At 36.4% G+C, this 13,263-nt stretch overlaps 1 protein-coding gene across 6 annotated transcripts in view; it reads left to right on the forward strand.

Moving 5' to 3' along the window:
- The window catches only part of PREX2 (phosphatidylinositol-3,4,5-trisphosphate dependent Rac exchange factor 2), a 337,813-nt gene that overhangs the window by 153,507 nt on the left and 171,043 nt on the right, over positions 1 to 13,263 (forward strand). For all 6 annotated transcript variants that reach the window (XM_032316155.1, XM_032316156.1, XM_032316153.1 and 3 more), the window contains 4 exons: positions 200 to 336; positions 3,025 to 3,142; positions 5,102 to 5,286; positions 7,262 to 7,423. In XM_032316155.1, the coding sequence (XP_032172046.1) occupies positions 200 to 336; positions 3,025 to 3,142; positions 5,102 to 5,286; positions 7,262 to 7,423 (602 nt within the window). The remainder of the gene's footprint in view (positions 1 to 199; positions 337 to 3,024; positions 3,143 to 5,101; positions 5,287 to 7,261; positions 7,424 to 13,263) is intronic.

The following is a 13,263-nucleotide window of genomic DNA, read 5'->3' on the forward strand; positions in this document are numbered from 1 at the left end:
ATATTCTGTTAATCACAGCTTGAATGGCCAGATGAAAAGTAGAAAAATGTTGAGAGGGCATTGCTATCAGAACCAAATTTATCAAGAACTTACTAGCTAGATCTCTATTATATTTTAAAATTGCTTTCCTTGTTGCCTATGTGATAAAAAGGAATCTCATTCCTCAAATTTTTGGCAATTTTCTCATTTGTATTTGAAGGAACTGTCGCTGCAGCAGCTGGTCTTCACCCTGGACAGTGTATTATCAAAGTAAATGGAATCAATGTCAGCAAAGAGACCCATGCCAGTGTTATTGCACATGTTACAGCCTGCAGGAAATACAGAAGACCAATGAAGGTAAATTGCCCTGCAGTATACCCGGATCTCGTTGCAAACTTGGGTAGAAAGCCGAGAGGTCAACACAAGATAGTGCCAGAGATGTCTGTGTTTTCTACCTTTAGGTTCACATTTAAGCACAGCGTTGTAAATCTCTTGATGATTGCTTTATCTGCATAATTATTTATAATCAATTATGCTTAAATGATTGCATCTTATTGTTAACAGTATTAATCATTGTTTTAAAAGTGCTCTGGGGTATTTTCATTTGCATTGTGATAGGAGTTTTCAAAGACTTAACTGTTTATCAAATTGAAATCCAAAGGTTTGAATTGTTTTCTTGACCCTTGTGAATGCTTTAGGATATATAATGGTCACTGTACATCTGTGTGGGTTTTATAGGGTCTGTGATTGAGTTTTGGATATATTTATTTAACTGGATTTAGCTCTTAAAAGAAAATACCAAAATGTACTTATCATTACTTAAAATTCTAAGCATTATCCTCTGATTCAATTTCAAGAGCTGTAGAAAAATAAAATTAGAATGCTAATTTATAAGCAGAGCTTATCCCATGAGGTACAATTGCATATTGGGCTATAAGAGAAAATTCTCTCAGATTAATCAACTAAATGTAAAAGGAACTTTAGAGGAGAGGCTTTGTTTTTTTTCCTTCATGCATAGCCAAGTACTCTTTTGGACTTGAGAATATGATTTTATGTCCAAACCAGAGAGAGGAGTGGAGTGGTTATTTTCTCATAGGCCAGGACTGACATCCTATAAAATACTGAACCTACAAGAAAATAGCTCATCAATTTTGCTTATTAATAAGGTCAAAATAGCAAAGCAAATTGGAATTCATGCATAGACTCATAGTTATTCTGGTTGATAATGGTAAAAGGCGAAAGATTTATGCAATCTGAAGAGAAAGCAGAGAATGATTGATAATGGTTTAATAAATATTTATTGAACTGTATTATTGAATGAATTTTTTTAAAAAGACACTTTTGAAATTATCAAAACTTTCCCCTTCAATTGGAATTTTGATAAGTGACCAAAGTGATTTGAGTTTGGTTCCTTTTCACTTTCCTTGACTGCCTTCTTAGAGAGGGGGTGGTTAGTGAAATGATTAAGAAAAGCAGTAAATAGGGATTCCTGGTGGCTCGGTCGGTCATAATTGGCTTTGGCTCAGGTCATAATTGCAGGGTCCTGAGATTGAGTCCCGATCAGCGGGAAGTCTGCTTCTCCTTCTGCCTCCTCCACCCCCAGTCCTGCCACCGTCTGTTCTCTCTCTCTCTCTCTCTGCCTCTCTCTCAAATGAATAAATAAAATCTTAAGAACACTTATGAAGATTTTTATTTGGGTGTTATAGGCAACTGATAAATTACTCCCCAAATTAAAAAAAAAATCTTTTTTTTTTTTAAGAAAAGCAATAATTAGAAAAATTCACTAGGCAAGTCACCTGCTCCATCATGTATCCATTGCCACAAAACAGACTGTCCCAAAACTTACTGGCCTTAAAACAACAATGATTGATTATTTCCCTTGATTCTGCATCTGCAGATAGATTGAGTGTTGATTCCTATGAAGGTGCTGATGCGCAGAGTTTTGCTGGGAAGGTCTGGGCTCTGCATCTCCCCGCTTGAGTTCTCTCACTCCAGAGCTCCTCCCTATGGCCTCCCTTTCCAGTCTAGGGAGTTTTCCTATCTGCATGGTGTCTGCCTTTGAAGAGGGCATAAAGCGATCAACTCTATTTAAACCATGCTTGCTAATATCCCTTTGGAAAAATCAGATCCCATGACTAAGCCTTGGCACAGTGTGAGAAGGAGCTACACAGAGGTGTGGATACCAGAGCATGTGGTTCCTTAGGGGTCACAACAAGTTACCAAGGGGTATTTGAATGATCGATATTAACTAGCCTTTTAATGATGGTTGGCAATATAGTAATGAAACACAACTGTGAAGTTAATATAAGAGAAAAATGGATGATGTAAATGATACCACAGTTACGTAGTGCAATTCAGTTTCATCATCTGACCTAGGAAAGGTATAAACTTTAAAGTAAATAATGCAGACCTGAAAGAATTTGCATGGTGGCCATTTCCTCTTTCTCATTTATTTAGATGAGCATGCAATTGCTATTTTAATTAAAATATAGGATGATTAATGATATGGAAGGATTAAAAAAGTTACATCACTTGGGAACCCAATGAAATGAAAGATGTTCTTCCCCCAAAAAAAAAAAAAAAAAAGATGTTCTTCCAATTTTCTTATTGGTTTGCTTCAAAAAAGCATTAACTGTATTAAATATATGTGTCAGGAGAGCATTTAAGTGGTTTGTATAGTGATACATGATTGATTCTTCAGAAAACTGCCCATCTGGCATTTATTTATTTAAAAATGTAATTTATAATTTAAGATATACTTGAGGCATTTAAGTAAGACACTTGGGAAATGCAGCCTATTTAGAAACATCTTTGGAAGATAAAATTTCAAGCCTAAAAAAAATCAATTTGCTAAATAATATACTTGCTGTTGACTTTTTATGAGTTTCTGATGTTGATTTTCTTTCTCTTTCAAATTTTATTATCTTTAAATAAACTAGAAGAATAAATAAGATTATCAACTCTCCTAAAATGGGTTTGTGAAATGGATATACATTTTTAGAAGCACTAATACCTCTGAGGTTTCTTTCCCCCTCCTCATTCCAGCAAGATTCCATACAATGGGTGTATAATAGCATTGAGAGCGCTCAAGAAGACCTTCAAAAGTCTAACTCCAAACCTCCTGGAGATGAAGTAGGGGATGCTTTTGACTGCAAAGTAGAAGGTGGGTTCCTTCTTTTTCTCCTAATTTGTCATAGTAGTATTCTTTTTCAGTGTGCCTGTGTCTCATCCCAAGTATTGAATATCTTCTATGTTCAAGCAACTTTCTTAAATCATTATCACCAAATAGATGTTATGTCAAATACATATGTAATAAGAGCTAGTCACTAACATGCCATTGTTGTAAAAACTCATCAAAAAAGAAAATCTCTCCATAGTGTTATTGTCATCATCCTTATTTTATGGAAGAAGAAATTAAAGCATATTTGCTTAAAGGATTTGCCTAAGTCAGTAAATGGTAGAATGAGGATTCAAACCCAAGTTATAACGTGCTTCCTTGTTTTGAGTTTAAATGCTGTGTGGACTTTCCTAATCCAATGTGGTTCACAGACCAGCAGCTGCAGTATCGCCTGGAGAGATGCAGAATCTCAGCCCCTGCCCAGACCTATTGAAACAGAATTTCCAGTTTAAGAAGAGCTGATCTGTATGTGCACTAAAATTTGAAGCCTGAGTTTAGAAAGAAAGTCTATAGTCCCTTTGAAAATACTTTCTTGATTCAAATAACTTTTACTGTATTCTAACATTAATTGTAATGCAAGAGACAATGTAAAAGTGAGAGAAGGAGAGAGATCTTTTGATAAGGACTCATACCATTTCTGTTTCCTCCATGAAGCAACCAGCAGATTGCTGTATTAGTGGCCTCTTCCTCAAAAGTAAAGGGAGAGAGGCAATTAAAGTTATATTTTTGCATTGGACAAATACCTTGAATTATTGTTTCAACATTTTTCCACAGAAGTCCTTGAACCTTCGCTTACCTTTTCCTGGTATCTTTCCATTCACATTACTAGTAGATAACTCTGGACATCTTTATTGTACTACTAGGTTCTTCCAGACCAGCAGTTACACAATCTACTACACACACTGATCATAAGGGCGGCGCACTCTGCCAAAAGCTGTGTTCCCTCTACTCCTACAAGGCCACTGGGTAGGAGCCACTAAGATCATGGGTGATATTAGAAATATTTCAACCATACTGGAGCTCCAAGGTTGTTTTGACATACCAACTTTCTTAATTATTTAAACTAGTACAAATCTCAGGACCTTGTCTTGAGGCCTTTATTCCTCATTTAGAGTTAGCTGTTTTTGCTTATCATCATTAGTGCCACAGTGAAAAGGTTGATGAGTTGCTCTGATAATTTATTTCTAGCTATTCTGGGACTCAATTATTCTAAGATAAACCATTATTCTGATTTTTCCTATGTTATTTTTGCTGTGTCTGCCATTCTGGGACTTAATTGTTTTTAGTTAACTAATATTCTATTTTTGCTAATTTAATATTTGCTGTTAGGTTTCTCAGGGGTTTTTCTTGCTTCAGATTTTAGGTGATTTTATGCCACTAGTCTGACCATTGGCCAAAAACCGATAGGAAGATAGTCCAGATGAAAACGTTATTATAGCAAACAATGACATTTTCTCAGTGAGCTATCTACAGAAGATATGCTGTCTGGGGGAAATTCATGCATCCTGTCTGCTGAAAAAAAATTATTATTGGATCTCCTTTCCACTTCTTCAGAATGGCTTTTTATTTTTTTCTGCATTGAACAAATATTCATTCAATGTTTGAGGCAATTTTAGGAGCCCTACTTTAAGTCATGCATGGTTCTAATAAAAAAAAAATTGTTTGTGTAACGTTTATAATGGTATAAATAGGCATACATATGGTCCATAGATCAAAATAAATGTGCAAAGACTAGTCATGTTAGAGTGGTGAGATTCGGATCACTCAAACATATGTGTTTTTTTTTTTTTTAAAGTGTTCTTGTTTTTAAAAAATGGTAACGAGACATCAGATATAGCCATCCTTTAAAGAAATCTTTAAAAATTATTCAGAGAGACTCAAATTCTTTGAAGAGACTAGCAAACCCTTCCTGAATTTGTTGAATTCATAGTGTCTTTGTTCCAGAGGTAATTGACAAGTTTAACACCATGGCCATCATCGATGGGAAGAAGGAGCATGTGAGTCTGACAGTGGATAATGTGCACCTGGAATATGGGGTCGTGTATGAGTACGACAGCACAGCTGGGATAAAGTGCAACGTGGTAGAGAAGATGATTGAGCCCAAAGGTTTCTTCAGCCTCACCGCCAAGGTATGAGTGATCCCAGGAAAACAAGGGATTTTGTTCTAAATAAAGTCCCTGACACCACCCCCACCTCCACTTTAAAATGTGTAAATAGCTGTATGTGCTTCAGCTGTCAGCTCATTCAGCTTTCTTTTCTTTTTTCCCCCCATTACTCGATATGCGTACAACCTTTCTTTTTATTGATCTCTTTTGGAGTACAGTGTGATGTTAGATGGGACTCTTGCCCAGGCAAATGTTAGTTGATTTGGCAAAGGCTTTTCTGCATTTAGTTGAGTTTGCTACATCTGTTGATTCAGTATCATGATTACCTTTCAGATGGTTTTTGTGACAGGTGGTGCTTTTTTAAATGTAGATAATCCTCTGAAAAGTATTTGAAGTCTTGAAATGTATTATAAGAAACTTCAAATTCTGCAAGTCTCATGTTTATTTCATAAAATTTCACAAGGCGTAGAGATCCATTTATGAATTAGACCCTCAGACATTTATGTAATTCTTAGCTGGGAAGGATATCATCCTTAGTCTTCAGACTAAACCAAGATAGAGCGGGAGGAAGGGAGTTTTCATCAAATGGATAAAATATTGTAAGTGAGAGGTGACCCTGTGCTTGCTTTTCATGACCCCTCCACTAAGTAAATAAGTAAAGCTCCTATTAGACCCTCCCCAGGCCTAAGCTCTAGTATTTAATCTGCTTTTCTATCACTTGGTAAGGATTCAGGTATTATATATAGCTTCCCTACTTTTATTTTTTCATGTTAACTCTTGTTTCATATATGAGTAGTTGAGATAGACTATGCACTATTTCAAAAATTCTTTTATGTTTTTGTTTTATATTCTAAAAGTCAACCTCAAAAATATTCCATTATTCTGATGCTGTCCTACCACTATATATCTTTTGATATAGAATCTGTGTTTTCAAAATGCAACCACTTACTATTACATTACTAAGGCAATCCATGTAAAAGTTTGGCACCAGGTTATTAGCATTATTTTATCTCCTTTTTCTAGCTATTTCAGATTTTCAAAGTTACATGGGTTATTTTATGTATGAGAACTATATAAGTCTTGCAGATATTTCTATTTTACACATGAAGAAAAGAAAATAAAAGAAATTAGAAATTTAACCAAGATCACATGGCTAATGATAAAGCGAACTCTATTATTTAGAGAAGCGATTAAACAAAAAGCTTAAACTTTATATTCTGTAAGTCAGAGAAGTAGAGGTGGTGAGGGAGCTCAAGTAAACATAGCATCTATATATTGTATCCCTCATCCAATATTATAAAAATGTCAGGTAAGGGTGTAACTGGTCCTTGCAATCTTTGAACAGTCATCAGTATGACACGTAATTAACTCAACTCGTTGGAAATTCTCAGCGATCAGTAGTATGCACACACAAATACACACAAGTGCTGTCTTACAATTGATTCAAATAGCCAAAGGGATTTATTAATTGAATATATCACAGGGATGTTTTTATCAGATGGAGCTCAGACCCTGCAACTATCATTGATTTTACTTTAGCCAAACAATTTCTTATTCATTTCATCAGCAAATATTCGTTATATGCATTCTCTGTACTGGCCTCTCAGTAGAAAGTAAGGATGCCATTCTGTTGGTTTTCCTTCATGTTTGTGGTTCTGCTACCAAACTGAGAAAAAAAAAAAAAGTTCTGAGTAACTCCAACTAAAATACAGGCAGTGTGCTACCACATCAGAGCATACTGACTTATCCAGCAGGGAGTCTTTGAAGTCCACTCACTTTCCTCAGGCAACCTTTAACAGCTGGCAGAAGGCAAAGCATGAGGGGCCAAACACACAAGCCCATCACTTCACTGGGATGGTTTTACTGAACACAGAAATCCCAAGCAGCTCAGGGAAGTGTGCCGGGTAGGGTCACCCTGCGTTCTAGAATTGTGAAAATTTTATTTGGCTAATTTTGAAGGTTTTCTTTTCTTGTTCCATGTGCGTGTGTGTTACTCCAGATTCTTGAAGCCCTGGCTAAAAGTGATGATCATTTTGTACAAAACTGTACCAGCCTTAACTCTCTAAATGAAGTGATTCCTACTGACCTTCAGAGTAAATTCAGTGCGATTTGTAGTGAAAAAATAGAGCACATATGTCAGAGAATATCCAGTTATAAAAAGGTAAGAGGTTTATGTATATACTTTGCATGGAATTATTGTTTAAATTATTTAAATGTCCAATTTAATTCAATTCTTGATATTTTCATTACTTATGTACCAGTTTATTGAAATAGTAACATTTATATAACATTTTAGAGTTTTTAATAGGCCTTTACATCCATTAGTCTTACTTGATCTTTATAAATCTGAAAGCTATCATTATTCCACATTTTCCAACTATAATAACTGAAGTCTAAAGAATTAAATTACTAGCAAAAGATAGAGTTGGGATGTAAAGCCAGGCCACTTAATTATGAGTCAGTAGTTCTTTTCCTTTTCTCTTAACAGAGGGACTCAAACTCTCAATCAGAAAGTACCTGGAACACCGTCTCCTTGAAATTTATTTGACATATTTATTGAGCACATTTTGTATACCAACCACTATTCTTGGTGCTTAGAATATAGCAGCAAAGGAGAGAAGATCTTCCCTCTCAGGGTACTTATATTTGAGTGGGAAAAGCAGCAAAGAATTAAATAAATCTTTACAAGGGCCCCAAAGCAAAAACAACAACAACAGCAACAAAAACGGGGTGGTGGGGGAGGGGACCTGAGGGGGGTACAGGTCAGAAGGATGGAGGCTTAGGCAGGGACCAGTGTGAAGAGCTTGGAAACTTTTTACCTTTAGGAACTTTGGAGGGAGTTTGGATTTTCTTCTCACATCAACGAGAAGCGATCAGAAGCTTTTAAATAGGGGAGTGACTTCATCTGATTAAGGTTTTAAGAAGGTGGTGCTGTGTCTTCTGTAGGAATGGATTGCAAGAGGCAAGGATAGAGACATAGAGATGAGGAGGAAATTGTTGCAATAGTCCCAGTGAGTGGTGATGATAGCTTGGCCAATGGTGAAGGTGGGGGAGATAAAAAAAAGTAGAAGACATAATTTAGAGGTAGAATTAGTATAAATTGATCTCCAAAATATATCCTCTAGTAAGTTTTTTTTTTCTATTTGTGTCAATAGGAGATTGGCTAATTAAATTATTTCCCTCAAAATGAGGTTTGTTTTTTTTAAATTTGGTACAGCCATACTAGGAAATATTATTTACCATAGTTTTTATGAATGTGAGTTAAGTGTGTATGTTTTATGCTTCTGGTAAATTAGGTGAGAGATAAGCCCATATGTGTCCAAATATGGCTGTGGGAGAATAGGGAAGTGCAAGAATTAATACTTCAGCATTGGTTGCCTCAGGTGAGATGTGGACAAGGGGAAGAAGAATCACCATGTTTTTCCTTAAGACTTCCTAAAATCTTTAGCTTGGGAGGTTGAATATGTATTGTTGTTTTATTTTTTTATAAGTCCATTTGCATGAAGAAAAATGATTCTCAAGATCACTGCTTAACTGTCACATCTGTTAATCCTATCTCTGTGATCACTGAGGTCAGGTCACCTATTTGAGTTTGGGAAAGATGCCATGAATACACCTTGTTGAAGCTGAAGGACAGAAAATTCTCTTTAGTTCTCCCTTCGGTGTAAGATAGGACAGTGCTTGTAAGTAAAATTTAAAAGGTCTAAACAAATGCAAATTAATATTTCCCTTTAAGCACATTTTGAAAAGAGAATCATTCTATTTCAGAAATGGATTTGTGTGAAGTATGACAGGGTTTGGGGCCAATTTTGGTTGTCAAACTTGTCAGTGTGTGTGTCTCATTTCTTTTTCTTTTTCCATTCATACAAACAACAAAAGCAGTAGAAATAGCTTAAAGAAATACACATGAACAAAAGTAAACTATGTAAGTAAAAACAAAACAGTAGGATGAGGGTATATTATGTAGGGTATTGATTCAGCTGCTGTGAGAGGGACCAAGATAACACAGGCTTAAAACTGAAAGCTTATTTTTCACTCATATGGAAGTTCAACTGGAGTCCAGTGGGGTGCGGATTGATGATATTCTAGGGATCCTTCTCTATTTTTGTTCTCTCCCCTAAGACATCGCCCTTTCTACAAAGTCAAAGTCGGCTCATCAGCACCATGTCTAAGCTATAGTCCCTCAGAAGAGAAAAGAGGAAGTAGAAAGTAAAGAGCTCCTGTTGAGGGCATGACCAGGAAGCCACTCTCCTATTCACATCTGATTAGTCATTTAGTAGAAGCAGGCTGAGAAATGTTGTCCCCAACAAGGCATTCACGTGCCCAACTAAAACTCACAGAATTGGGTGCCTGGGTGGTTCAGTGGGTTAAGCCTCTGTTTTCGGTTCAGGTCATGATCTCAGGGTCCTGGGATTGAGTCCCACATTGGGCTCTCTGCTCTACAGGGAGCCTGCTTCCTCCCCTCTCTCTTTCTGCCTGCCTGTCTGCCTACTTGTGATCTCTGTCTGTCAAATAAATAAATAAAATCTTTTAAAAAATAAATTAAAAAAAATAAAAAAAAAACTCACAGAATTTTATTAATAAAAGGAAAAAAGAGAGAATGGATATTAGGGAAAAATTAGCAGGTACATTTATAGGTAAAGTTATAGTACACTGATGATGTATAGACCCATCAGGGGAAAAGGGTGATGAGATCAGCAAGTCCTAAGACTCTAGTTAGTTGCTAATGTGGGATATGATATCTGAACTTCAGTTTCCTGATAACCAAAATAAAAGAAGAAACACAGTCTACTACATATTTATCAGCAATCCTGTGATTTATACATGTTTCTCAAGAGAAGCAAAGCTTTTCTTAGACTGAGTTCCAAAAGAAATCTCTCACACTGAATTTCAAAGAGATGGCACCAGGAAATGTCAGGGCAGTGCCCGTAAACATGTCCCTGAAAAAGAAATAGCAATTTGTTTTATGTGACAGACATTTTTAATATACTCTTTAATGAAAGCCAGTGGCACAAGTCAAAAACTCAACTTCTCAGAAGCAAATTTGCTGCAGGATGGGGCAGGAAGAAGAGGAAAATATTTACTGAATGTGTATCTATTAGGTTGTCCATAATTACTTGAGGGTAGCTGCCCTACCCCCATGTTTACCATTTGCATTATAAGAAAGGTCAAAATACATGAAGTAAGTAATAATAATAATACTGACTACTTAACCTACTAGGAGGTCTCACCATAACAAGTGGAATGTGCTCCTTGGAGTTCTGTTGCACACAACAGTTTATAGCAGTCCCCTACAGGGTCTGGCATTGCACTGAGATTTTACATAATTTTATCAGCACAATCACATGAAACATCATCTATTTTATTGACGAAGTGACCGAAGCTCAGAGAGGTCCAGTAACTTCCCCAAAGGCACGCAGCTGTGGATTTTGAACCTTGTTCCCCTTTATCATAAGTTTGGTTTTTCTTTGCTTATCTGCATTTGACACTACGCTACATAGCATATGTATTGTTCCAATTCCACAGCTAAATCCCACTACACAGCTAAACACTATGGGTCCAACTACGAGGACAATAGCGTTTCAATAAAGGAGAAATTATTGTGGATGGAGTAGTCAGCAGTTGCTAGCTGCTGCAAGTTGAAAGATTTGTCAGCGAGAAGAGAAATAGAGAAAGGACTCCAGGAAAGAGAGATCTCGTAAGTGAAGACAGAGGGATCTCGTAAGTGAAGGCAAAGATGTAGAAACGAGACTGATTTTATTGATAAAGAACTGGCATATTGCCTAGACTCGAAAGGAGGGTTCGAGTTGGATACCATTAAGAAGAAAACTGACAAAATCTGATTTTTCGGGTGATATTTTAGAATGGCGTAATAATCAGATTTGTTTGTAAAAGAGTACAAGTCTATGGTGAGTTGGTCTCATGTAGAAGCATTAGGGATGGAGAGAAAAGAATCAATTCAAGTGGAGCATAGGAGGTAGGATGCATCTGGTTCTATGATGGATGGGTCATGGTGGCTGGAAAATGGTGTTATAGCTTGGTTTCCAACCAAAATCTGGTTTGTGATAAACTGGAGAGTATGTTGGGGGTAGGATTAGAAGCAGAAGGGGCAAGGTTTTTGCCCAAATGTTGGGAATTCTCAAAAACATCATCCTGGGGAGTAAAAAGTATCTTCCATTTTCTCGGAAGTAACTAAGAGCCTAGAAAGCTTTTAAAGCAGAGATGGACAGGTTAATGGGCAGTGATTTTAGATGATAAAAATAATATCACTGAATGTGGAAGGCTCGTGGATGTACATTATTGTTTGAGCCTCGAAACAGCCATATGTACTGAATACTCATACCATCTGCTCCTTTCGCAGGGAGATTAAGAATTTGCTTAAGGTCACTTAGCTGGCAAATAGCATAGCAGACTAGGTATCCATCCTATGGAATGCTGTCTCACTTGTTTTTATTTTTAATTTTAGAAATAAGGAGAATCTTGCAGTCAGCTAGGACGTAAGCACTTTGTAAGGTGTCCTTTCATCATCCCTTATTGACTATGCATATTTAGAATAATTGACTGTCTTTCCCACTAGATAGAGAAACAAGATTAACAGGAAAATATTTCAGGGATATTTTTTATTCAAACAAAATTCAAACAGCGAAGACAATAATAGCCATACTAGGTTATGTAAGGTTAGCTCCGTTTGTGTAGCAAAGGCATGTCCACAGAAACTATAGCATTTGTGAATATATATTTTTAATTTCCACAAACTTACTTTTAAACTATTATTAGTAACATGTATTTTTTTTCTTCCAGATGAAGGCTTCAAATACCTCTCTTTTTGTAAAACTAAATGTATCCATAGAAACTAAAATCTCACGAAGGCTGGTTTTCCTTTATTTTGACTCTAAAAGTTTTAGGTTTTAAAAATAGGAACAAGTTGATTTCTGCCATTTCTATAGCCAGGATGCTGCAATCATAATTGATTTTCTGGCCAGCTGTACAGGGCCACAGATGTTTTTTAACATGTGTATGAGAGAAGTTCAGACCTTATACTGGAAACTTGAATGAATCCTAAGCAAGCTTTTCATCTTCTCTGGGCAGGATGTGTGGGTGATCCAGACATAAAACTATGCACTGTTTGGAGAAACATTCTTACCCTGTGTTGTCCTTAGATCCCTTTTAAATTCTAGATTCATTCCCTGTTGGAGAATAATTCCATAATTGGGTTTATTTTGTGTATTAGGGATTCTTCCATATAAATATTTAATGAGCTTTCAAGAGGTACTTCCTCTTTACCCAAAACTATTACAGGTAGGAATCCACAGTCTTACTTGAAATATTCCAAGTACCTTTAATTACCAATGCCACATAATACTCAAGTTAACCTGTGGATTAGGAATTGGAGCCAAAATTTTTCTCCATGTCCCTGTCCCTCAATACAGAATTTTTGTAACTCCATGCCAATGGGGTTTAACACTTAATTGAAATGGGAGACTATCTGTAAAATAGTAGCTTACCTCTGTCTTAGTTTTTATTTTTAGTCAAGTGACTGCAACTGGATATTAATGTGTTGTCATGGTTAATGATTTATGAATTAACTACCAATGCAGTAGAAACCCATAGCTCCATTTCTGAGAATTATTTATTTGTATCAACATACAAATAGGCTTTAATATCACCTAGAGTACAAAATCAGTTATTTCTCTTGACTCTCATACTTTTCTCTACCTCTTGTTTCATTTCTTGAACTCTGTTCTGAAAAGAGCTCCCTATACTTGCTGTCTAGACCTGCTGTCTCACTCACTTTTCATTCTTAACACACTCAAGATGGGCTCAGGTCCCCTCCATGTAACTGGGGTGGCTCTTTTTAAGATCACTGAAGACCTGTATTTTGCCGAAATTCATTCACCGTCCTCATCCTATTCCTTGTTTTAGTGGCATCTGTGCAGTCAGCCTTGTACTTCTCTTGAACCTTTTTCCTACCTCTGCCTGGTTTTGTCTTTTCTGGGTGGC

This window comes from Mustela erminea, chromosome 16 (assembly GCF_009829155.1).
Source record: "Mustela erminea isolate mMusErm1 chromosome 16, mMusErm1.Pri, whole genome shotgun sequence".
Taxonomy (NCBI): Eukaryota; Metazoa; Chordata; class Mammalia; order Carnivora; family Mustelidae; genus Mustela; species Mustela erminea.